At 46.0% G+C, this 25,278-nt stretch overlaps 1 protein-coding gene across 1 annotated transcript in view; it reads left to right on the top strand.

Annotated features, from left to right (window-relative positions):
* Nucleotides 1-25,278, top strand: part of Plxna4 (plexin A4) — a 440,362-nt gene that overhangs the window by 340,149 nt on the left and 74,935 nt on the right. The window contains exons 6-10 of the mRNA XM_052173399.1: nucleotides 7,395-7,518; nucleotides 8,874-9,027; nucleotides 10,273-10,372; nucleotides 12,048-12,162; nucleotides 23,025-23,225. Coding sequence (XP_052029359.1) covers nucleotides 7,395-7,518; nucleotides 8,874-9,027; nucleotides 10,273-10,372; nucleotides 12,048-12,162; nucleotides 23,025-23,225 — 694 coding nt within the window. The remainder of the gene's footprint in view (nucleotides 1-7,394; nucleotides 7,519-8,873; nucleotides 9,028-10,272; nucleotides 10,373-12,047; nucleotides 12,163-23,024; nucleotides 23,226-25,278) is intronic.

The following is a 25,278-nucleotide window of genomic DNA, read 5'->3' as shown; positions in this document are numbered from 1 at the left end:
CTATCTTAGACTAGGTTGATAATGGGATCCCCTACCCCTGTCTGTGGCAGGCCCAGCCCATTGATTGGCCCAGGCGCTACCCTTCCTTGGAAGACTCATGAGTACCACCATTGGGAAGATCATGTGCAGACTTACACAGTATCTCTGCCTCTATGTCCATTAGGAGAAGCTCCACCCCTCCCCATGTGGGTGGCACAGGGCTTCACTTCTTTCTTGTAGTGTTTTGTCCACACAGGGGGGAGGGAGTAGAAAGGAAGATAGAAGGATAGTAAAAATCTAAGAGGCTATCTATGGACAGAGTAGTCCAGATTCCTTTCCTAAGGTCTGGGTGCTGGTGAGAGGAGTCAACTTACAACCATGCTGTCAAAGCTGGAGGACAAGATGTGTAGGAAGCCACTTCTCAGATACAATGCCTGTGACATTATCACTAGGGTCTGGTGTTGGACCCCAGGGGCTCCTTCCTAGGGCCTCTTCCCCTCTTTCCTTCCTGAAGATTGGAGTGCTTGGCCAACCATTAAAGAAAGCCCTCCTTCCTTCCATAGGGCAGCCTCATCACTGACCATGCATTTAGACTACCTGCCCACAGGCCACCTGGGAAAATACAGAATAGCTTTTTCCCTAATCAACATCTCTGATCATCTGCTCCATGTCAGCCTATCCCAGAGCCTTGTCTTGTTTCTTAATTTCTTAATCTTAACACTAACCCATGTCTAAGTGTCTTCTAGAATTGCTGGCCAAAGGCTTTCAGAATCATGAGGAATGGTAGGCTATGCTTCTGCCAGCATATTTGTCTTGATTGACTCTACCAAAGGTTATTAGTCTCTGGTCTGGAGGAAAGTCTGAGAGTCAGTTCTAGTACATTCAACCTCCTTCCCCATGGCTCACTAGCTACAAACTGATTTAAAAAAACTTGCTTTCCTCTCTTAACCCTTGGCTCCTACCTAGCCCCCAGTGTGTGTGTGTGTGTGTGTGTGTGTGTGTGTGTGTGTGTGTACATATTCACAAGTTTAATAGATGCTTCATAATGTAAGAACAAGAAGTAAAACATGCTACCTTCTCATATAAATCAGAAAGGCTAGGGAGACAAATGGCTTAGTCCATAAAGTTCTTGTCATACAAACTTGAGAACCTGACCTTAGATCCCTCATACTTACATAAAAAAACAGTATGTTTATGTGTTTCTGCAATCCCATCATTGGAGACATAAGGGTGGGGGATCCCTGGGGCCCACTTGCTAGTCAACCTAGCTGAATCAGTAAAATTCTCACTCAGTGATTGGTCCTTTTCTCTAAATATAAGGGGGCTTAGTAATCAAGGGGGACACCTTTTGTCCACATTTCCTTTGTGTGTATATGTGCATGCATGTATATGTATATCTACCCACATATATACATGCACCAACATGTGTATGCAACCATATAGCATATGTACATACATGTACATACAGCTTTATGGGTAACTTACCAGCCTAACATCCTGGCTATCTGGGGACATTCCAAAGAGCTGGGCTGATTCGAGGGCTTAAATTTATACACACACACACACACAGAGAGAGAGAGAGAGAGAGAGAGAGAGAGAGAGAGAGAGAGAGAGAGAGAGAGAGACATACACATGGGATGGGGGAAGGTCATACTAACAGCAGATGGACACACAATGACAGAGACACACAGAAAGAAACACAGACAGACAGAGACACAGAGAGAGACAGAGGAGAGAGACACAGACAGAGAGAGACAGAGAGAGAGGGAGAGAGAGAAGGAGGGAGGAGGGAGGGAGAGAGGGAAAGAGAGAGAGAGAGAGAGAGAGAGAGAGAGAGAGACATACACACGGGATGGGGGAAGGTCATACTAACAGCAGATGGACACACAATGGCAGAGACACACAGAAAGAAACACACACACACACAGAGAGAGAGAGAGAGACAGACAGAGACACACAGAAAGAAACACACACAGAGAGAGAGACAGACAGAGAGGAGAGAGAGACAGACAGATAGAGACAGAGAGAGAGAAGGAGGGAGGTAGGAAGGGAGGGAGAGAGGGAGGGAGGGAGGGGAGAGAGGGAAGGAGGGGGTAGGAAGGGAGAGAGGGAGGGAGGGGAGAGAGGGAAGGAGGGGGTAGGAAGGGAGGGAGAGAGGGAGGGAGGGGAGAGAGGGAAGGAGGGGGTAGGAAGGGAGGGAGAGAGGGAGGGAGGGGAGAGAGGGAAGGAGGGGGTAGGAAGGGAGGGAGAGAGGGAGGGAGGGGAGAGAGGGAAGGAGGGGGTAGGAAGGGAGAGAGAGGGGGAGGGAGGGGAGAGAGGGAAGGAGGGGGTAGGAAGGGAGAGAGAGGGAGGGAGGGGAGAGAGGGAAGGAGGGGGTAGGAAGGGAGAAAGGGAGGGAGGGGAGAGAGGGAAGGAGGGGGTAGGAAGGGAGAGAGGGAGGGAGGGGAGAAAGGGAAGGAGGGGGTAAGAAGGGAGAGAGGGATGGAGGGAGGGGAGAGAGGGAAGGAGGGGGAGAGAGGGAGAGAGGGAGGGAAGGGAGGAGGGAGAGAGGGGGAGAGAGAAAGAGAAAGAGAGAGAGAATGACAAGCCACCAAGCCACACTGGTGCTTGTACAGAGGAGCAGCGTGTTGCACAGAACAAGGTGTTTCCCTGTACCAAGCCTGTTGTACCTTAGACACTGAGGACCTGAAAACACCAGGACGTTGGATGATGAACCTAACAAAGCTGATCAGAAGTCAAACGCAGTCACTTGCAACATGTCTCAAGTAACAAGCGATGTCTTCCGCAGTACAGACTGTGTTGGAAGTAAAATAGCTCTTCCAGACTGTGTCTTTGCCTTCTCTGGATCTTCCTTCTACCCTCTGCTCCTTGTCTGTCAACTCCAGCTTACTACCCACCTGGTCTTTCATGTTTACTTGGATCTGTTACTTTGTGCCTGTGACAGCACAGTACGCCATGGTGGGAACATGTAGTAGAGACCATGTGTCAACTGGAAAGCATAAGAGGGGCCCTGGCTTATATCCTTTTCAAGGCTCTTCCCCCATATCCTGGCTTCGTTCTACTGGGCCCTGTCTCCCAGACGTCCTTCCACTTGCTGATAGTACCATAAACGAGGAAACAAGGCTTTAACACATGACTCCATAGGAGACACTGAAGACCCGAACAATACCTGGGTCATCTGGAAGACCACCTGATTCATTCCTCCTCATCCTCCCTCTCCTCCTCCTCGTCCTCCTCCTTCTGTTTCATTATGAGCTAAGCAGAGAGCTTTTAATGATTCAGTTCAAGCATAGGTCAAGTACCAAGTACTTGTAAGGACATAGTACTAAGGGTTGGAGACCATCTGATAGTGAAGATGCAAACAGATTCTGATTTCTGAGCCCACACTGAAGGGTCCAAGGAGACCACCTAGTTGTGATCTCTCCAGCTGGGAGGTGTACCTGAGCCAGCTGATCAGAGAACCTGGTTTCCATGCTGAAATCTATTTGCTTGGCCAGCAGCACTGGGAGTTAATATTTCCCTGTGTGTTTAGGAATTAATTTCTACTAAACGTAATCACCCCCACTCTCCTTCCCTCTCACGTGACCCCTTCCTTTCTCCATTCCTTTCCCTTCTAATTTTCCACTTGGCTGGGAATTCTCCAGCAGTGAAAGTTCAGGCTTAGGGGAGGGCGGAGGTAACTGCTTCATTAGAGAGGATAATCTCATTGGAGTCACTGGCTTGAATAATAACCCCTTGCAAAGGCCTGGGGCCTTTCTTCCTGGAGCTGCTAGAACCTCTGGTCTAGGGCTGTAAGGGCCCAGTGCACAGGAAGTGGAAGGAGAACAGGAAGAAAGACTGCTCAATAAGGAAGACCTTAAAGGGGAGCTGGGTCTCCTTGGGGCCTGCTGGTCACCTGCACATCTGGATTTGGGACAGAGGCAACTTTGGGAATGACAGAGACAAATGCCTGAAAATTTGATTGCATAGCATATGCTTTGTGAGTGTGCATAAGTGCTAATTCCCCTACATGGTAGATGGATGAAGTGAGACCTTGATGTCTCTACTGAAGAACAGAGAGCGTTGCCTTCCCGAGTACGGGAGCCCTTGCTAGGAAGCAATTCAGGAACTCTTCCATGACCAGAAATAAACCCCTTTCACCTTTCCTAACTCTGGCTTGAGCTACTAGAAAACCTGCAGTCCTCAAACAGCCAAGGGCTATTACTTTGATGGACCCCATAAGACATCAGAAGCTGAGGTCCTTCCTCTGCCATTATCCCATCACATTTAAGGTCAGTTGTCTGTGCTTTTAGACATTTGTAGCCTCCACCCTCCTGAATCATGCAGGATGGTAGAAATGTCAAAACACCCCTGGTTCTGACCTTAAGCTTAAGTTTCCACTGAGAGAGAGCCGAGTTCTCAATATGCTTTGACAGCTATTAAGAAAACAAAGCTATAAACTATAGCATGCTTTCTCTCTCCTGTCCTTTCTGGCCTCTGAGCATCCCTCCACCTTCATTGTAAGGAAAACTGCTACAGCCTTCCCTTCTCCCTTTGATGTGCCCAATGAAACTTTCTGCATCAGCTGCAGTTTGGAGTCATTGAATGAGGAGTTAGTGAAGTGATGGGCTGACTCTTCTTAGGCAAACTGCTTACTGCCCTCTATCTCATGAACCCTTAGCTGTTTGCTACCATTTGCTCCCATTTTCTAGAAGAAAAGGCTGAGATGTCAAGAGATTAAGAAATTGGCCTTGATGCTTAAAGCTGTAAATTACACATGGTCTTCTGTATATAATACTTGCTAGAACTGCAGCAAGATGCAGCTCTGGGAATCACGGTAGCAGCAAACAGCACATGTCAGACTTGTCCCTGCCCAGGTACCTACCTGTGCCTCCTCTCCTAACCTGAGAGAGAGACAGAGCCCATCTATTCTATTTAGTGACTTCCAGTGATGTTTGGCCAGGAAGCAGCTTTACCCACTCCCCAACACACACACTCTTCATAATTTAATCAAAGATACCTTTTTTTCAGACCTACTGATTCATCTTGAAAACAAGAACTTCAAAGTTGGGGAGTCAGTGAATAATTGAAGCCATACCAGTTCTCTGGGTCTGCTGCTAATGGGCATAATAACACTATTAATAGCAATGTCAGTTCAGACACTCTGCAAAAGTCCATAACATTAGCCTAATGGCTGAAGGTAATGGAGTCCTTGCTGAGGAGCTGGTAAATTAACTCCCCAGACTTAGAGACAGACAGGCTTGTAGCCAGTGGTTTGCTCAGGTTTGCAGCCCAGGAAATCTGTGGGGACTCCCAGACTTGCTCTTGGTGTTTCCTTTCTGATTTGGAGTCCTCTTGAATTCATCCCAGGGATTTCAGGATGGTCCGACAAGTATTCATGATAGTCGGGTGCTTTCTGGTAAACCTAAGAGGAATGGTAGAGAGGAAATGTTTAAAGAACCTTAGGGATGTAAGAGAAGCATTAAGGCAAGGTTTAGACTGCAAGGGGGCCTGCTCCCTTACTTCTTAGTCTGGAAGCTTCTAGAAGCTTAGCACAGTTGTAAGGAGCAGAGGCTCTGAGTTTGCCTGGGCTTGATATGGACTCCGATTAGCCATGACCTGGATGAAGAAGTGCCTTGCCGTCCTCTTCTATGGTAGATGACCCATAAGACATGACCTCTAAGACTAGTTGGACCCAGAAAACTTAAACAGAATAGAGTGTAAAACCGTATCACAGTGTAAGCACACAGTAACTAGAAGTCATGATTGCATTATAAAGAGATGGGCTGACGTTCCTGTCACTCATCCAACTTACTGTAAAGTCTGCTTGGTCTCCCTTTCTCTCCTTGTCTTCCTTCCAAGGCAGCTTCGCTGTCACCTTCAGTGCTTTCCCCTTAGACAGCTAAACTCTCTTCTTCAGCTGTGCACTTGATTGCCATGCCTCCAGCACAGGCTAATGTGTCTTCTTTTCCTCCGGCTGGGAGGACCACAGCTTCCTCTAGGACTAGGAGTTGGCCCAAAAGCCATCGGGGATACCCCAGTACCTTTTCTCTGTTCCTTTCTTACTCCACCCCCACAGCTGTCTTTCCAAAGGATGTTCTCCTCCCATGTCCCTCCCCATGTCATTCCCTATCCATAGCTACTGTTTCCTTTGGTCCCTCTGCCCAGACCTCCCTTAACAGCTCCTAAAAACATCCTTTTCTCTTTGGCCTAAAGAGACTAGCAATGCAGGGGTGATTTCCAAATAGTCCCATCTCATCCCAGCCTGTCATTCTGAAGCACCTCGCCTGCCTGTGCTTTACAATATAATCCGTATTCCAGAGCATCCGAATCCTGGCCTCTGGACAGAGCTCTGTATTTGTGTTTTCTGGCTTGGGTTAAATATTCTGTGAGCTCAGATACCTTCATGCAGGGAACATGGGGCTATAAACGTTTGGGCACAGACCCTGGTTTTCTGTACAGCTTTCTCAAGCCCTTGTCAGTAAAGTCTATTAAAAGCCAAGGCCACACTGGATGTGGTGCACCTGTGACACAGTACCCTTTGTACAGCACAAGGCATTAAACAGTGACAGAAACCTTATGTAGTAGTTCCCCAGTGCCACAGAGATGGAGTTCTGATGCTGTTAGCTACTACCCTCTATTCCTTTTATCCTCTCTGTGCTCTCTCTCTCCCTCCTCCCTCTCCTCTCTGTCTGTCTCTGTCTTTCTGTATTTGTCTTTGTGTCTCTGTCTCTCTCTGTCTCTCACTGTCTCTATCTCTCTCTCTGTCTCTCTGTCTCTGCCTCTCTCTCTCCTACATTTCTCTCCTTTGCTAGAATGCATGTGGGGGATTCTAAAAGATAGCTGACACTGTTTCTTTTCTTGAGAAGCTCCTACTTGGTAGGAGTGGGCTACTTTTATCTCAATAATCATCATAAAACATAAAAAGTTCTAGACTGTAAGAAACTCCAGGGTGCTATAGAGAAATAAGGAGATAATTCATATCTGCCTGGGGTCAGGACAGAGAAACTGCAGGTACAAAAGAGCTAAACTGCTTTGTAGATCTAGATGGAATTGGAATGGTAAAAAGGTGTGGAAACTCAGACAGAATTGCATATACAAAAGCAATAATATATATTATACACTAAACATATATGGGGAAAGTGAGGTTTGCTTAAAAGTGGTGCAGGGTGTCAGAGGCTGTGGATTAATGTGCTCTAGACTATACTATACAACTCTTCATGTGACTTTGAAGGGAGTAGGGAGAATTTAAGTTGATTCAATTTTTTTGGTATTTTTGGGGTGCTGGCTGCCTTTTTCCAAAGCTAAGCATGATACAATATGGCCAACCTTGAAGAAGGAACTGAAATCAACACTTTAGGTTTAGATAGCTTCCAAGAGCATCTGAAGATGTTTGCCTCTTACTGGACCAATTGATCATTGTGTGTCCTTGCCAGGTGCACCCGGAAGGAACGGTGTGAGCGCTCCAGAGAAGCCCGAAGGTTTGCCTCAGAGATGAAACAGTGTGTCCGGCTGACAGTCCATCCCAACAACATCTCTGTCTCTCAGTACAATGTGCTGGTAAGGGTGGGAAGGTCAGAATCCAGGGAGGAACTCTCTTCAGCAATAAGCACCAAGGCCTCTCAAGAACACCTCTAGATCAGTGGTGGGATGTTAGCCAGGAAGTGCCTAATGGGGACCCAAGAAAGGGGACACAGGCAAGAAAATTAAAGAAAAGCTTCCAGTCATAAGAACAAGGAAAAGACTGTACCAAAGGTGATCGAATAATACAAAGTAAGGCTACATTGAAATTCCATCTCACTCAATTCATAATGACAATCATTAAGAAAGCAAATAAAAACAAATGCTGATAGAAATTTAAATGAATCTAGGCACTATGGAAATCAGCACAGATGTCCTTCTAAAGACCAAAGAAAGATTCTCCTCCCCACCTATGATCCACATATAATACCCACTCCTGGCTATGAGACACTTGAGCATTGATGTCTTTTTGCAAGACTATTCATAACTGCTAATTTGTGGAACCAACCTAAGTATTTGTCAACCAAGGGAAAAATAAAGAACCAGGGTTTATACACACAAAGAAGTCCTTTTCTTTTTGACCATAAAGAAGAACACATCCATGTCATTTGAAGAAAAATGGGTGCAAGAAGATCACACTATTAAATGAATTTAAATCTGTCTCAGTAAGACAAATACCATGTTTTCTCTCATTTGTGGATCTTGGATATTATAGAGACATAAAATCATACATTTACGCATGACATGAAAATGGAAGCTCTTAGGAGGGAGAAAATAGGCCTAATAGGAGAGTGAAGGATAGAGAGGGGGATAGTGGAGCATGGGGTAATGTGCTCAGAATACATTTTATATATACAGGAAAATAGCATTACACAACCAAGCATAATAAAAGGTGTAATATTTTATTATCATCCAAAGTGTTCAGTACCCATTAGCCAACTTGAGATTAGTTGGTGTGCAAGTAAATATGGAATGATAGAATAAGATCACGTAGCTACGATTGTTGGTATTGATCTCTTTATCTATAAGGGGAACAATGTAGGTACATTTGAAGAATGGGATGCAGACTCTGACTTGTAGCACTAGAACTTTGGTGGGTAGTGTTCCCATTTTACCAAATGGAAGAGGTGTACCATCAGCCAAGCTGGTCCTGTTCAGAACTACTCTAGCATACAAATCCCCTAAGTGTCCCCACTTTCTTGGACCAGATCCATTCAGATCCTAGTGGGTTTCTTTGGTTTCTGTCTCTACCTCCCATTGCCTTCTCTACACAACTCTTGTAACAAGCTGGTTTATGTTAATAATTCTTATTCCTTTGTCTGTCTCTTTCTCTTTCTCCTGCCTTCCTTCCTTCCTTTCCCCTCTTTTCCCCTGCCTGGCTCTGTGGTTCACAGCTGGTCCTAGAGACATACAATGTCCCAGAGCTGTCAGCAGGTGTCAACTGTACCTTTGAGGATCTGTCAGAGATGGATGGGCTGGTAATAGGCAATCAGATCCAGTGCTACTCCCCTGCAGCCAAGGAGGTGCCCCGGATCATCACGGAAAATGGTGAGCAAGTGGTCCCTGGAGGCAAAGTTGGGTGGCAGACTTTTCATTGTGCCTGAGTAGCAGAACTCATGACAGATGTGGGATATTGATGGAGCCTAAGGGCAGGAATAAGTCAGGGGGGAGTGAGCAGATGGTTAAAAGAGATAGAGGTGAGGTTTTTCTCCTTTGCCCTTGGAAATGAATGGGTACAGCCCTTCTGCCTCAGCCCCAGCTTAGAAACCAAGGTTCTACCTCATCCTAGATGAGGAGGGGTTACAGAGAAGGTAAGTAGAGTCGAGTCTAGAACAGTAGAGGTGTATGTAGTGATGGTCAGCTCATTTTAGATAACCTGGAGGAAGAGTAGAAAAGGGAAGCTAGCCTGCACAGGGATATGGTAGAGCAGGTCCAATGGTTCCATAATGGTTTGTTCACATTCACATGACTGGGTCTCTGACTGTAGAGCACTTTCTCCCCATCCTCCCACACATAGCTGCCTGTTGGTTAGAGCCAACTATCCTGGGAAGGGTGTGAGCAGACACAGGCTAGACACATGTAAGGGACAGGCTGGCTGGGGAGAGGGATTCCATGGTGTCCGTCATCCCAGTTGTCACATTTATTCAGAGCCGGTTGATTAATGAGACTCTTGGGGAAGGCATAGAACAAGGCTGGAAGCAAGGTCTAGGGTCAGGGCTGTGAATTAAACATGGGCTCCAATGCCTCCTTGGAGCCAGCTGAGGAATCTAGTAGCTCTTACCCCTATGGAGCCAAGTCCCACAGAAGAAGTAGTATTGGGACCAGGTCTCTCTGCTCAGAGATGAGGTGAGCTTGTATGTGCACATGTGTATACATATATGCAACGCCACTCATGCCATTGCAACAGATTTCCTAAGATACTACATTTTATTCCTCCCTGGCTACTTATCGTTCTGATTCCATGAGGCTTTCAGGCACAGCACATGAGGACATTTGACTGTGTGTGTGTGTGTGTGTGTGTGTGTGTGTGTGTGCATGTGTGTGCATGATAAGTGACTGGGGGGGGGTCTAGTGACATAACAGAGAAGGGAAAGTAAATTCAATTTGTTTTGCTTCTGTGTGTATGTGTGTGAGGGGTCATCCTGGAACCAACCCTTGCTAACTCAAAGGCCTGTGAAAGCTGACAGCATCCCAAAGGAAGTGACTCTCTTTTCCGAGTACATTACTGCTAATGGGACTTTGGCTTGGGTTTTGAACTTCCCCTGGCCCCCATTGGTGGGCTCTGCCTTATAGGGGACCATCATGTTGTCCAGCTGCAACTCAAGTCAAAGGAGACTGGGATGACCTTCGCCAGCACCAGCTTTGTCTTCTACAACTGCAGTGTCCACAATTCGTAAGTCTCCTGGCTTTACTTAGCTTCCTGTCCCTAGGGTTAAGGTTCATGCAAAGATCAGAAGACCTCATTATGATCTTAAAGAAATCATTGTATGGAGGCTTGCAAAGAGGTGTCCTTAATGCTAGAAGGCAGGCCTCTCTCCTGCAACCATTACTGTGAATGGAAAGAGACTGGAAAGAGACTAGAAAGAGACAAACTCGAGAGCATATGGTGTGAGCCCTGCCTTTCCCTAGCCTATGCATCTTCTCTGGCATAAATCGTCTACCCTGAGTCCCTTCCCACCTATGATGAAGGACTGAAGTGCACACCTGCACAGAGGAGGAACCAGAAAAGGGAGAGGGGCCTTTACATGTCTTTAGGAGAGGTCAGAAGGTCTAGCAAGCCAACTAAATGCTCACCCACCCTGTAGGCTGGGTCAGGACTTGGGTGGATAGGGGCAATAGGAAGGTCAAAAGACAGAGTGGCTGAGGCCCTGCAATAAAGACATAGGAACCTGGTTCTACCTTTGTTTGACTTTGGCATTTCCTCCCTCTAAATAGTAATAGTAATCGTGGACAGCAAATTAGCTAAGGTTCCAGAGAAGAGTGTTTGAAACACACATGGTCTGACCCCAACATTTCTACACGTTTTAGCATGCTGTTCTGCATTCCTCTCCTCACAGTTAGGCATCTAACATGACATTTAGGGGCTCAAATAGAATAAAAACTTAGGGCCCATGAAGGCTATACTAGACATTAGTTCAGTTTGGGACCTCAGGGAAGGAAGCCTGACTTCTACCCAGGCAGAGCCCAGCTGCATCGACATCAGGGTTGCTGGTGCATGGAGTTGCCAGTGATGCCATCTCTTAGTGGCATCCTGCCCATAGTTTTACTCATCAGATGGAGGCTTCACAAATTAATAAGACCACAGCACTCAGGCCCTGCCCTCCACTGGAACCAATACCTGCCCAGTTGCTTGGTCAAGGATTGCAGTCTAGTGGCCTCATGGGAGAAGTTGATGTTTAATAATGAGATAGAACACCAAGAGCTTGGGAGAATCCCAACACTGAGGTATATAAAACAAGGGGCCCAGAGGGGCCAACTCTCCTTTGATCAAAGGTTGGTCAAGTAGAGAAAAATAGAAAGGCCATGCAGATGGTGGAACAGCCTGTGGGGATCAGCTCTGCCTGTGTGGCAAGGCTTTTGAGTTTGTAACAACAGGAAACCATCTTGGGTTTTTAAGCAACAGAAGATTCTTACAAAGTTGCCTGTCTCCTGGGGATTAGGAGTAGAGTTGACAATTGTGCTAGGACACAGAGTACAGAGACTGCAGCTTCAGTAGCTTCTGCTGATCCCAAAGCATTGGCGTACATCCGTAACAGTGAGACTCGGTTTAATTTGAATTAAAACTCGGTTTGGGCTTCGTCTTAGTTATTATAGACTCTCCTCCTTATTGATCTCCTATTTAGCAAAGGACCATATCAACAACTGGGGGAGAGGGAGGTCCCCAGGGTTCCAGCTCTGACTGGGGAGTTTATTCCATGAGGTCTTGAGAAGAATGGATTTGTATGAGACTTTTGTTTGCTCATCATTCAACGGTCATCTCTTGTAATAGCAAAATGTTCTGCTAGATTCTGAAGACATAGTTGGCTGCGGCCGAGGTTCTAAGATGTGTGCTTCTTCTCTGTGCCCAGATGTCTGTCCTGTGTGGAGAGCCCATACCGCTGCCACTGGTGTAAATACCGGCATGTTTGTACTCATGACCCCAACACATGCTCCTTCCAGGAAGGCCGAGTGAAGCTACCTGAGGTAGGTTCCAGCATTGGTGTGGTGAGAGACACTGCTTGTAAGCACAGAACACACACACATAGCCCATCTATTGAGAGGAAAAACCACGAGAAGATCCTAGGAGTCTATTCCCCTCTCCCTAACCTTGGCTCTTCAAGGGTGGTGCGTAAAAGCAATGGGCAAGCTCAGGCCTGCACAGGTGCTATGGTTCTGGCTCAGCCCAGAAGGTTTGGGTACAAATATATGAGGATGAGTATTCTCTGTAGTTCTTGCCTACTTCCAAGGGAATAGGAGGAACACGAGTCAGACAACCAGTGGCCCCACCTTGGCATGAAAAGCTGGCATCAGGTTGCCAGTCTTATCTGTGTGGCTGGGTCTTGACCTTGGGGACAGGAAGAGAGGGGCAGGTCAATTCCTTTGGGGGAAGGCATCAAGGCTCCTGAAAGCACCCATCTAAAATCTACCTGGAACATGACAGAAGTCAGATAAAATGGCTTTCAGGGTCTCTTCCTGCTCTCAAAATAATGAACCTGACCAAAGTTTTGAGAGCAGAAGGGCCATAGCTGATAGGAGGACAGAAACAAAGGACTTCATGGACCGCAAGTGCTTCTTGGAGCTCTCCTGGAGGAGCCCTGCCTCTTTTTCTTCTTTCTCATTTGCCCCCTTCCTGCTTCTTTTGTGATGAGGTTGTCCTAGATGCTTAGAAAGGAAGATTAAAAGAGCCAGAGAAAGCAAAATAAGCTACCAAGGTTCCCGGAAGATGTGACAACATCTTCCCAGTAGATGCACCAAATGAAAACTAAGTAAAGAAATGTTTCTGAACTATTGACTGAGTCACTGAGAGTACGTTATTGTTTTTAGAACTCAAAACAGAATCCTGACTTACTAGTGGAAATGTAGCCTTTAAAAAAATACCATTAGCTTTTTGGTTTTTGTTTCTGGACATAAACTATAGCAGAAATAAAGGACACAAAGGGAAATTATGCAACAGAAAGAGGGTCTTCTATTCACAGGCTAGTCATCAAAATGCCTGCTATTGTGATAACCATTGCAATTGCCTGTGAGGAATCAATTGAAAAAGAGGAAAGACTGGGGCAGAAGGAATTTAAAAGCCAAAGGGTTGGGGAGTTTCATACAAGACTGTTCTCCTAATAACGTCAGAAGCATTACCCTTAAAGTCTTACCAGCATGACTACCTAAACAAGAGCTAGATAATAGATATGCCAGTGTAAATGGGGATATGTCTATGAATGAGTCCTCAAACCCACACAAAGAACTACAGGCATCTAAGTGATGCTGAGAGTGTGGGAAGTGCACACCAAAAGGTCAACCTTGGAAACATACATGTAAATGGTATATTCAGGCTGACTAGGTTATATTTAGGAATATATACACCTATACCTATAGTTATACCTATGCCTATATCTATTACCTATACCTATATCTATTACCTGTACCTATATCTATTACCTATACCTATTACCTATACCTATACCTGTACCTGTACCTATACCTGTACCTGTACCTGTACCTGTACCTGTACCTGTACCTGTACCTGTACCTGTACCTGTACCTGTACCTATACCTATACCTATACCTATACCTATACCTATACCTATATTCTCATAGGGTGCATGTCCAGTCCAAGACATGGACTCCAAGTTGTATCTGACTGGGTGACTCATGGTCTTAGATCCTGAAGTTGCTCCAGGCATTGGGGCCAAGACCCTCTTGCAATGCTGGTAAGACTCAGGTCACAGTAATTCTTTTAGAGCTCCTCAGGTTCACATTGTTTTTACCCTGTGAGGCAATGCAGACAGGGTCCTTTTGTTTAGCCAACAGTGAGGCTGCCAGGTGGCTTTTCATCTGCTGCACCATCTTGCATCCCCAAGTATGCTTTCATCTCGCCTCCCACTGCTTTCGCTGGCTATCACCAGGGGTGTTGAGTTACTTTCCCCCCTCCCCTCTGAACAAAGAGCATGTTCAGGGGAGTTTATTGGTCTGGAATGGAGAACTGGTGGAGCTTTGTAGTTGTATTATGAACATCAAGTATGCAGGCATAATTACAATTATTAGAAATAGAATGTCCAGTAACATATGTCGTTTATAGTAACTATATCCCAATTACAAGGGATGGTTTTGTTTCGACTAATGATGGCCTTGTGATAGCAACTTACACCCTTCGATCAGCTGCCAGAGCCCGGGGAAGCAAATAGAAAGGAAGACGAGAGGAGAGATGAGGTGAGGAGAAAGGACACTGGGGTGGCAGTGTCTCCCTGCTTGCTCTCAGTTCTCTTCTCCCAGCACCCTCTAAGGCTTCCTGCTGTCTCCTGGCACTTGGCTGATGGCCATTTACCGAGCTGCAGGAGCCTCTGTCCTTGTGTGCCCTAGAGTGACTGTTACCTCGACAGCCGCACCTGAACAGAGCCATCTGGCCCACACACTGGTGCCGATGGTTAAGATGAACTGCTATAGAAAACAAATCCATTGGCAAAGAGGTGGTCCTCAATGGGAGGTTGTACTGTTATTTCTGGTCAGAGCTGAAAAATCCAAGTGATCAGTTACTGAGGCTGTGTTGTTCTCTGGGTACCAATCTAGAAAAGCTACACATTTGTGGGTGGTTCCCAGGTGAACAATCTCAGAAAGGAGGGGCCACATACTACTTTTCCTCTTCAAGTTCAACCACTGTGCTTCTTCCAGAGAACAACTGTAAGATCAGAGGAGGTGAAATATATTCTGTTTGATCTGCAGTGTTGGACTTGAAAGGTTCTCCCAACGTCCACTGCCACCCCAATGGCTCTGAGATGTCTTACACTAGGACAGGTAATGATAAACTCTGAGACCCTAAAGGTCAAGTTCACTCTAGAACTACAAGACCAGAAAGGAAGAGCCCCAAACTGCTTCTTGTCCTGGATACTGAATGAAACACATCCTTAGAGAAAATGACCAAAGGCATTTTTTCATCCCAGGCTTGACTCTGGAGAGAAATTACACTGTCCCCCATTGTCAGTAATTCTGCTTTAATTCCATCAGACAGCCATTCCTGGGAACCACCTCTGCCATGCCTTTCACCTCCCTTGAGAAAACAAAGCCAAACCCAGCACAAAACTTGTTTCCAACCCAGGCACACATCCCCCTTTCAGGTATTCAATTACCAGGCTGCCATTTCTCCAGACAACTGCACTTTCCATCAATCTCCCCTGCCCCTCCCCCTTGGAGTTATGGGTATTTCCTTTCTGTATTATTAGTTCGCTCTCTCCATAAACCAGCCCGTCGTAGATCATGCTAATGGCATTATAAACTTGGGGAACAGCAAGAAAATATATAGTGCATTACATCTTTGTATTGAGCATCAGGGGTCTGAGAGGGTGAGTATAAATTTGGGGAGTTGTTAGGGCTACTAGGGCTGGCTTCCCTTTGGAATTGATTGAGGTAGGGGCTTACGTAGTATTGGGGGAGGAGAAGTGACCTACAAATCATGTTTTCCTTAGCCACTCCAGATCTGATGTCCCCAAGAGCTTTGCATTCTCCCAATTTCACTGTAACAACCAGGAGAAACAGCTCTCATCTCACAAATACCCCAGGGGCTGTAAATCCACAAGCTTCTCCCCAGCCCCAGGCAGCCCCAGCCCTGAAGGCAGTGTTCTCTTTCCCAGCCCAGGAGCATTCTTTATGTCCTTGTTCAATTATTTAAATATGCCTCTGCGGAAAGGAGCCACTGGCAAGCTGGCCATAGTGGATGGAAAGGCAGCTCTCTGGCTTTCATATGTTGACTTTGCTGTCCTGCATTCAGCACACCTAGCGGCATTTTGTGCCCTTAAGTGAAGAGCAAAAGAGACAAGGGGCCAGCTGTTGACCGCGAGTCATTTGGATCCAACTTCAGAATTCCAAGTTATTAAATATTTGCTTGTGCCTCCAGCCACTGTCCCTCCATACCCTTGGTCTATTCTTACAACTGTAGAATTTAGCCATAGGGTGAAACAGCCTTCAAGGGAGACTGCTTCTTATTGCATGCATTTCAAGTCTCCACGTAATCTTGTCAAACACAGGTGTTTTTCCATTCTGCAAGAGTTGGCTCTTTCAAATGACAGTTCAGCGAAATACCTGCTTTGAAAAGAGAAGGGCAGTATGTTTTGGAGGGAATCAGTATGGGGTTAGATAATCATCTGTGGCTGAAAATAAGACGAGCAGGAGAAAATATTGACTCACCATTTGTGAGTCCTGAGGTTACTGCTTATTTGAATCGTCTCCATTGAAATATCAGGATGATGATATGAGGTGTGTTACAAAACAAGATTGCACACGGGAAGGGAGGTGTGCTGGGGGTAGAGACTGAATCTGTGTACCAAGTTAACTACATCAGTTAGAATTATAACAATAGCACAGAATGCCTACCAGATCCAATGTCTAGTGCTAGGAGATACCAGGCTGAAAAATACCAATGATGAAAATAATAAAATATTTCCCTACTGATAAACAGCTATACCTCCTCTTCGAGCTCATTCATCACTCTTGCTGTTTACCATTAATCCAGTTGATTGGTATTTTAAACACCACATTTTGAACTGAGAAGATACTGATTTCATTTTGCTTTTAATTTTTTTAAGTTAGCATGTAAAGAAATTATCTGATCATGCTGCCCGTAAGTTCACAAGTGTTTCTTTGTTCTTGAATGCTTTCAAGGAGATATTGTTATTCCTATTGTAGAGATGGGAAATTGAGTTTCAAAATATTTTATTGATGAATCTCAGATCATCTATGGGACTAATAGTAGAGCAAGAACAGAAGGGAAAACAAGCCGTTCTTCATATGTTACATTCATGACATCACACGTGTCACCTTCCCTTACACAATCCTGTTCTCTAATCTTCTCCAGACAGCAGCTAGAAAGCCTACGATTTGCTTCAATTCTGGAGTTAGTGTCAGATGCCACCGGTTAAAAGGCTGAGTTCCACAAGCTCACCCCCCAATTAGGATGCCTGTCACAAGTCACAATATGCTTACCATGTTTCTGACCAACTGACTATTCCACAGGGCTCCCTAATCTCTTCTTCAAGTTTGATGCTTTGCAGTAATGGCTCACATTTCTCAGAGAAACATTTATTTACATTCCATGGCTTATTAGAAAAGATGCTGCAAAAGATACAGAGGAAGAGCAAGTAAAAACTGCTAGAAACAAGGACTGTGGGGAGGGGCCCAGGGCTCCCATTCCCGCTTCATGTGCATGTTGTCCCATCTCTTCACCACCTAGGAAGTTCCTGGCTCTTTAATGTAAGGTTGTTGGTTTTTTAAGGTTTATTTGTATTTTTAGACTGTGTGTGTGTGTGTGTGCGCGCGCGCGTGTATATAAATATAGCAGAGGAGGCTGGAAGAGGGTATCAGATCCCTTGGAGCTGGAGATGCATATGGTTATGAGCTGCTTGCTATGGGTGATAGCACCCAAACTCCAGTCCTCTGCAAGAGCAGTCCGGGCTGGAACCAATAAGCATCTCCTGAGATCCTTATGTGGAGTTTCTATAGCTGTTCCTTTATGTAGACATGATTGATTAACTCCTCTTGAAGTTCAACCAGTGGGCTTACTCCAGAGAACAGTTGTAAGATCAGAAGAGGTGAAATGTATTCTATTTGATCTGCAATGTTGTTCTGAAAAGGTTCTTCCAACATCCCCTACCACGCTGGCCACTGGTAGTGAACTTAACCTTTAGTTCCTTTCCCTTCTACAGCATCTGGAAAGATGCTCTCATCACACAGTTAGCTAGCAGTAGACCTCATTCTCAGATGGGCTCTTCACTCACATAAACTCAGGTATGGTTAAAAGGAGCTTGTTGAGAACAACAGAAAGTTCTCGTCCCTAGGATCATTCAGGAAATTCCAAAGGTTCTAGAAGCAGCATGTCATGAACCAGGGGAAAATCCCAAATGATACATTTTCTACTATGTCCTAATATCCAGAACCATAAAAACCATCCAGTCCAGACCATGTCTTCATTTTATGGGTGAGGGGAGGGTTTGGTGGGTATACCCAATGCCATTGGTTGGCTATTGAGTCTCAGAGTAGGTGGCAATGTAGCACCAGAATGTTACTTCTGAAAAATATAGACCCAAGGAACCAGATAGATGCAGTGGGCTACAGTAAAGGGACCACTAAGACTCCCTGCATGAGTACTTCATGGTTCCCAGAGACCCATCTCCTTTAGAGACTTAGGACCTCCTGTGAGAGAAAGAGCAAGACTATGGTAGATCTTCACCACAGCTCCACCTACTACTTACTCTGAGGCTACACTACTCCTTTGTGTTTTAGGTTTGTTGGTTGGTTGGCTTTTAATGGTGGTGAAATATACAAATAAAAGCAATGCCATTATGTGTCCAAACAATAAGCCTCAACTTGAGACTCATTCCATGAGCAAGCACCAGTCCCTGACTCTACTAATGATATTCTCTTCTGTTTGGAGACAGGAGCCTAGCATAACTGTCCTCTGAGAGGCTCCACCCAGCATCTGACTGAAACATATGCAGAGACCCACAGCCTAACATTAGCCAGAGCTCAGGGAGTCATGTGGAAGAGTTGGGGAAAGGACTGAAAGACCAGGAGAGGAGGATAGGGATTTCACAAGACCAACAGAGTCAACGAACTTGGACCCTTGTGGGGCTCCCAGAGACTGAATCATGGACCAAAGAGCATATACACGGGCTGGATCTAACCTCCCTCCCAGGCATATACACGGGCTGGACCTAACCTCTCGCCCAGGCATATACACGGGCTGGATCTAACCTCCCTCCCAGGCATATACACGGGCTGGATCTAACCTCCCTCCCAGGCATGTACACGGGCTGGACCTAACCTCCCTCCTAGGCATATACACAGGCTGGATCTAACCTCCCTCCCAGGCATATGTGGCAGATGTACAGCTTGGGATTCATGTGGGTTCTCCAACAACTCAAGTAAGGGCTGTCCCCGACTGCATTGCCTGCCTGTGAATCCTGTTTTCCTAACTGAGCAGCTTTGTCTGGCCTAATTCCTGCAGTGACTTGAGGTGCTAGGGTGGGTTGGTACCTGGGTGGGAGTCTTCCCCTTCTCAGAGAAGAAGATGAGAGGACAGGGCCTGTGTTTGGGGGGAGACTTGGGGGCTGTAATCGGGATATAAAGTGAAAGAGAGAGGAGGGAGAGAAAGAAAGAAAGAAAGAAAGAAAGAAAGAAAGAAAGAAAGAGAGAGAGAGAGAGAGAGAGAGAGAGAGAGAGAAAGAAAGAAAGAAAGAAAGAAAGAAAGAAAGAAAGAAAGAAAGAAAGAAAGAAAGAAAGAAAGAAAGAAAGAAAGAAAGAAAGAAAGAAAGAGAAAGAGAAAGAGAAAGAGAAAGAAATAGGACCAATGCCATTCTAACGCAAGGTTACAGGGTTCTGCCTACGAGAACAGAACACTCTCAGAGAGGACTCTCAATAAGAGGCTAGAGACAGAGGCATGTCTCTTGTCTCTCCTATGCTTGAGGCACTCGAAGGCATTGAAATGAGTCAGGTCCAGCGTGTGAGACATGAAGTCTAGAAGGCTGGAATATGCTGATGGGAAGCAGTATAATTCTGGAAAAGGGTAGAGAGGCATGAGAAGGCTAAAAGGGCCCTATAAGTCAGAGGAAGAATTCGGAAAAGAAGGAGGACAGAGCTGCAACCTGAGCTGAGAGAGGCAAGGAAAGAAGGAAGACTTGTTGGATGCTGGCTTTCTCTGAGCAGTACCCATGGTAACTGAGGCAATCTCCAGGACATACATTTGGAGAAAGACTTCTCATCCCAGAGTTAGGACAGGCAATGACAGGAGCACTCTTAATGAGTGAGCAGGAGGAAAGGTGGACTCGCTAACTCAATCCTATGACTTCTCAGCATCTCTCTCTAGACACGGAACCCCAAATGTTGATGACCAAGGGGTCAGAGTCCCTAAGGCTCTGGGCTGACAAATAGTTTTTATTTTTTGAGAAGTGGCAGCTTCTCTGACATTTCCTATGAGTCTGTAGGTGGCTTTGCACCTGGCATCTTAGCAGACAGCAGGTCAGTCTGGGATGATAGGTGGGAGGCAGGGCATGGTGGTGGAGATGGCCTCTTCATGCCTTGTTGCCTAGGGGAAAATTGCCGTTTTACATTTCAATTAAGCAAGGGCAGCAGGGTCAAACATCAGCACTACTTAGAGGAAGATGTGTCCAGCCCATCCCTGGGCCTCTCCAATTATTATTAATGAACTTCCTCTCAGAACTGCCAACCTTTTTATATGCAAACTAGGTCTTTATGGGGCCACTGCTAATCAGGACTCATTAGAGCACTGCTAACAAGCTTCGGTGAGAATCTTACAGGGACAAGTGAGGAAGGCTTTGGTTCTTGCCATCTTCTGGACAGAGCAGGACTCCAGCCCTCCTCAAATGGGTATCACTGCTTTATCAGGCTGAGAGGTTCCATTCAGAGGGAGTTCTACTCACCAGGACCTGTTCTTTCACAAAAGGAAGATGGTGATACATGCAGTTAGTTTCTTTAGCTGTCTGCCCATCTATGACATTGAGTTCTTTTTTTCCCTAACCCTGATTCAGTTTCTACTTTAGGCAGGGGTTAGTCAGATTGTTCAGAGGATTATGGAATTCCAGGCTCCCTGGGACTGATCATGGAAAGCAACATTTGCTTAGGGTATGGAGGTGAGAGGTATCAGTGTACCCTGACTCTCTTACCAAGTGTGAGCACAGGCCCAGATCTCTGCAGGGATGACAGTCCAGACTTAGGAGTAGATAGGTCTACACTCCCCAAGGACTGGCACATAGTCTTCCCGGCCTACACACCTCCTATTCAGTCTAAGCATGAATCTCTCCAAGGACCCATCCCTCTTGCCTATGAATACCACATTCACATCTTGTCATATCATGTGGAACCAGATAGATAGAGTCAGGGAATACACAGAAATGGAACCTCTAAGACTCACTCTGTGGGTGCCTCATAGTTCCTAGATACCCACCTCTTCAACACCTTAGGCCCTCCTGTAAGAGAAAGATCAAGGCTGTAGTTTGTCCTCACCTCTAGTCTCTGAATGCCCTGAGACCTTGCCACTCCTCTATGCTTTAGGTTTTCTGGCTGGTTGGTTTTAATGGTAGTGAAACACACACGTGAAAAGACTATTCTAACCTATTTCACGGGTACAGATATGTACAATTACACTGTATATCCAAGCCCACAGTCCCCAGCTAAAGCTCTCTCCATAGAGCAACATTCCTTTTCCCCTTATTTTAAATATCATCATTCTCCTTTATGTCTTGAAATATGACTACTCTATCTAGCTGCCCTGTGCACATAGAGTCATGCAGAATTTGTCATTGTGGGGCTAGCTAATTTCACTTAGCATAATATCTTCACTGTTAAGCAGTGTTGTTGTGTGGGTCAGAATTTTCACCTTGTTTAAGAGTGGATACTATTCCATTGTGTGAGTATATTTAGATATAGATATTAATGATAGAGATAGACATAGGGATAGATAGACAGATAGATAGATAGATAGATAGATAGATAGATAGATAGATAGATAGATAGATAGATAGATAGATAGATAGATAGATAGATACTTTCATCCATCTACAGACATTTAGGATGCTTCTGCCTCTCAGCTATTGTCATTGATGCTACTGTGAAGATAGCATACAAGGATCTAAGTTTCTGTCCTCAGTTATTTGGGGGGACATCTGAAGGATGGGATATCAGTGTAGGCTGCTCCCCATTCTTCTCAAGATACCCAATTCCTATCTAATAGACAAGGGGATGTTGAATCTCAGTATAGAGACGTATAGGATCAAAATCTCAGTGTCATCCTGGGGTAGCTCTCAATGACATAAAGAATCAGAGGCTCATTTGCTTTGAGAGACAGCTTCCAGTTCTCTATAAGATCCCTCTAGTACCCTTCCCCCATGGTTTGTTTAATCAAAATCACTCCATGGAGACCATCACTGTGTCTGAACATCCCAAGAAAGGACAGGCTTTCTATGGTCAGCCTGCTCAAAAGTCATCTAGTTTGATATTTCCTGGACAGAGGGAGGAACCTGGGGATAGTGGGAACTTCCTGGCAAAAAGCAGAGTACCCACCATATCATATTCTGACTCTATTATCCTGTAAGCCCATCCTGGCCTCTCAAGTTAGTGCTAAGTATCTCAAAAGAAAGGGGCCCCATAATTCACTCCCTCCACAGCAATGGCTCTCTGCGCTCCCAGGGCTAACAGTGCAGTTGCAGGCATCAAAGAGGAACACTGTATATCTGCTCTGAGTGCCATTTTCTCAGTTTCAACCATCCTCGGCACTTACTCAGAAGTTTCTAGACTGAAAAATCCACTGAATACTACTTTAGAATATTTCCATGCACCACACTCAGCCCACATGCTAGAGGCCCTCTCTGTTTCCCCAGCTGTGTTCCAGATTTGAGTTCTATGGACAGAGCTGAGGCTCAGGCTGTTGCCTCCATGTGTATCTCCCCATATGGCCAATCTGTCCTCACTCCTGGCTGCCTGGAACTTGGCAGGCAAAGATACCATCAGTCCCTAGAGGAGCAGGATGCCCAGGAAGCAGGGTCAGTCTCTGCCAAGGAAGGAAAGGAGTTGGGAGGGGACCACAAGCCCGTTAGAGCATCTTGGGTGGTATAAACTGGCATTGAAATTAACCTGAAGAGGCCAAGGATAAACTCCAAGAGGAGTGGCCTCAGAATGGTGACACTAAGACTTGAGACTTCTCGTCCCTACTCCTTCCCTAATGTGGGCATGTGGCCATCTGGGGAACTGGCTACAACAAAACAAAGGTCGGCATCTGTATAATGTTTGCAGAGGTCGCTGTCTTTTTGGTGTCCTACATGCTGAAGCTGAGCCATGCCTTCTGTCCCCAGGACTGCCCCCAGCTGCTGCGAGTGGACAAGATCCTGGTTCCGGTAGAGGTGATCAAGCCCATCACTCTGAAAGCTAAGAACCTCCCACAGCCTCAGTCGGGACAGAGAGGCTACGAGTGCATCTTGAACATCCAGGGCATCGAGCAGAGGGTACCTGCCCTGCGCTTCAACAGCTCCAGTGTGCAGTGTCAGAACACCTCCGTGAGTTACCCTCCTGCCTCTGTTACTATGGGCCCCAATGAGCCCCATCATCAGCTCTGCTCTACTGGGCATATTATACCATAAATCCCTGAGCTCCCTGCCCACCAAAATCCTTTTTCTATTCCTACTCTTTGTCTGTCCAATCCAGTCCCTGGTTTGATGGATACCAAAAAAATCCACAAACTATGAACTCTGTAGCCATTGTATGATCAGGGTCACCTTCCCAAGATACACTGTTGGACCAGTGTAGGGTTCTGGAGCCCTGTCTGTGGGTAGATGTAATGCTCTAGAAGGATGACTTAGGTTCTTCCTTCTCACCCAGCCTGACCTAAGTGTTACATTCAAGCCCAGAAAAGCCCAACACTGCCTTTAATCCTACACAAAAGCTGTGTTTTAGCAAAGAATGCATGGAGACAGTTCGAGTAACAGCATTAAGCACCGTTGTTGGGGTGGGAGTTGGCTTGGATCAGATGGCCCCTGCCCAGGGTTTACAATCTCCATAGTTAAGGTCAAGTTCTGCCAGTGGGAGTCAGCAGCCTCCAGGCTGCCAATGGCTGCCCACTGGATCCTTAGGGAACTATGCCCCTGACTGTGTGCCCCTTCCCACCCAGTTTATTCCTTTCCTTTACACTTTGCCTTTAAGCCCTGGCTCTGCTCTCTTTCACTCATCTGGGCTCCCTTCTCATCACCTAGATGCTTAAAACCAGCTGATGTTGGGTTAAGGACTTAGGGGCCTATGATGCTTTCCAGCAATGAAAAACCATATGGATCGTCAGTGCACAAAAGAGAAGCAGGAGTCAGGTGTAGTACCTGTGCCTATAACCCCAGCATTTGAGAGATTGGTACAGGATGACGACCACAAGTCTGAGCCTAATGTGGGCTACAGAATGAAACCCTGTCTCAAAAGACATAAAAGAAAACATATAAGAGGTAGAAAAAAAAAAGAGGAGGAGAGGGAGGGAAAGAATATAAAGGCCCAGGTTGGGGGTGCAGATCCAGGTTTGAAGAGCTGAGATTGATGCAATTTGGGTACCTTGTTTAGTGTCAAACTGTAAGAAATATAAAATTAGATGTGTGGGCAAGTCTTAGCAGGGCACCTGAAAGCAAATCGAAGCCCTGACACTGAGGTTCTGTTTGCTGCCAGGCAACCTGCCCCTGCCCAAAGGATACTGACTTAACTCAAGGTCACAGTGTGGCAAATAGAGGCTGGCTGGCTTTGGAGTCCTCTTCGGTGTCACGCTGTCTCCCAAACGCACATCTAGTTGCTATTGAGTAGGTAAACACAGTGGCTTTATGTGAGAGTGTAACTGGAGGCTGAGAGAGTCCCACACAAAGAACTGCATAGGAACACCCCTACTTTTCCTTTAGGAAGTAGTCTGGGAAGAAATGGGGCTCAGAGAAACTCATATGCCTGCTCTGTGTCACTCAGCCATGCAGGGACTGGTCTGTTCCCATAGATTCTTGGGGTGGGGGTGGGGACACTTCTCTTGTTTCTATCGTCAGCTAGATTATTTTTCAGATTTCTGCAGTGTTCTAACCCTGCTAGCTGTGTCCGCAAATATCTTGAGGTCAAGTAAATCAGCCCCAAGGCTTTGGCTCAAGTAATTCTCCCCCAAACAAGAAGAAAGGGGAAGATGGGATTCTCCATTGGAGTCCACAGATACAGTGAGATTTCAAGTCACAGAGAAAACAGCCTGTCTTCCTGGGAGAAGCTGCCCCAGAGTATGAGGAAAAGTCTGGAGTGAGGAGAGAATCTGTAACCTTAGTAACAGAGAGAGGGTCACAAATGTCATATGATGCCCTTGGGACCCCATGCATAGCCTAACCTGATCTTATAAAGCCCCAGTCAAACCTTCCTCTGTGCCCTGGAGATTAACTGACCTTCCAAGAAGCTGGTTTAGACCAGTGGCTTGCTCTCTTCAGTGCTGGACCCAAAGCAGCCTGGATTACCATGTCCTCGAAAGGTCTAATTGCTGTGTCCTTCACTATAGTCCAAGGGCCATGTGCCCAGTGAGCTCTTGGTAGTCACAGGAGAGTCTCCGTATGCGAGGTT

This window comes from Apodemus sylvaticus, chromosome 2 (genome assembly GCF_947179515.1).
Source record: "Apodemus sylvaticus chromosome 2, mApoSyl1.1, whole genome shotgun sequence".
Lineage (NCBI taxonomy): Eukaryota > Metazoa > Chordata > Mammalia > Rodentia > Muridae > Apodemus > Apodemus sylvaticus.
The sequence above is the reverse complement of the archived record's forward strand: the minus strand, read 5'-3'. Positions and strand labels throughout refer to the sequence as shown.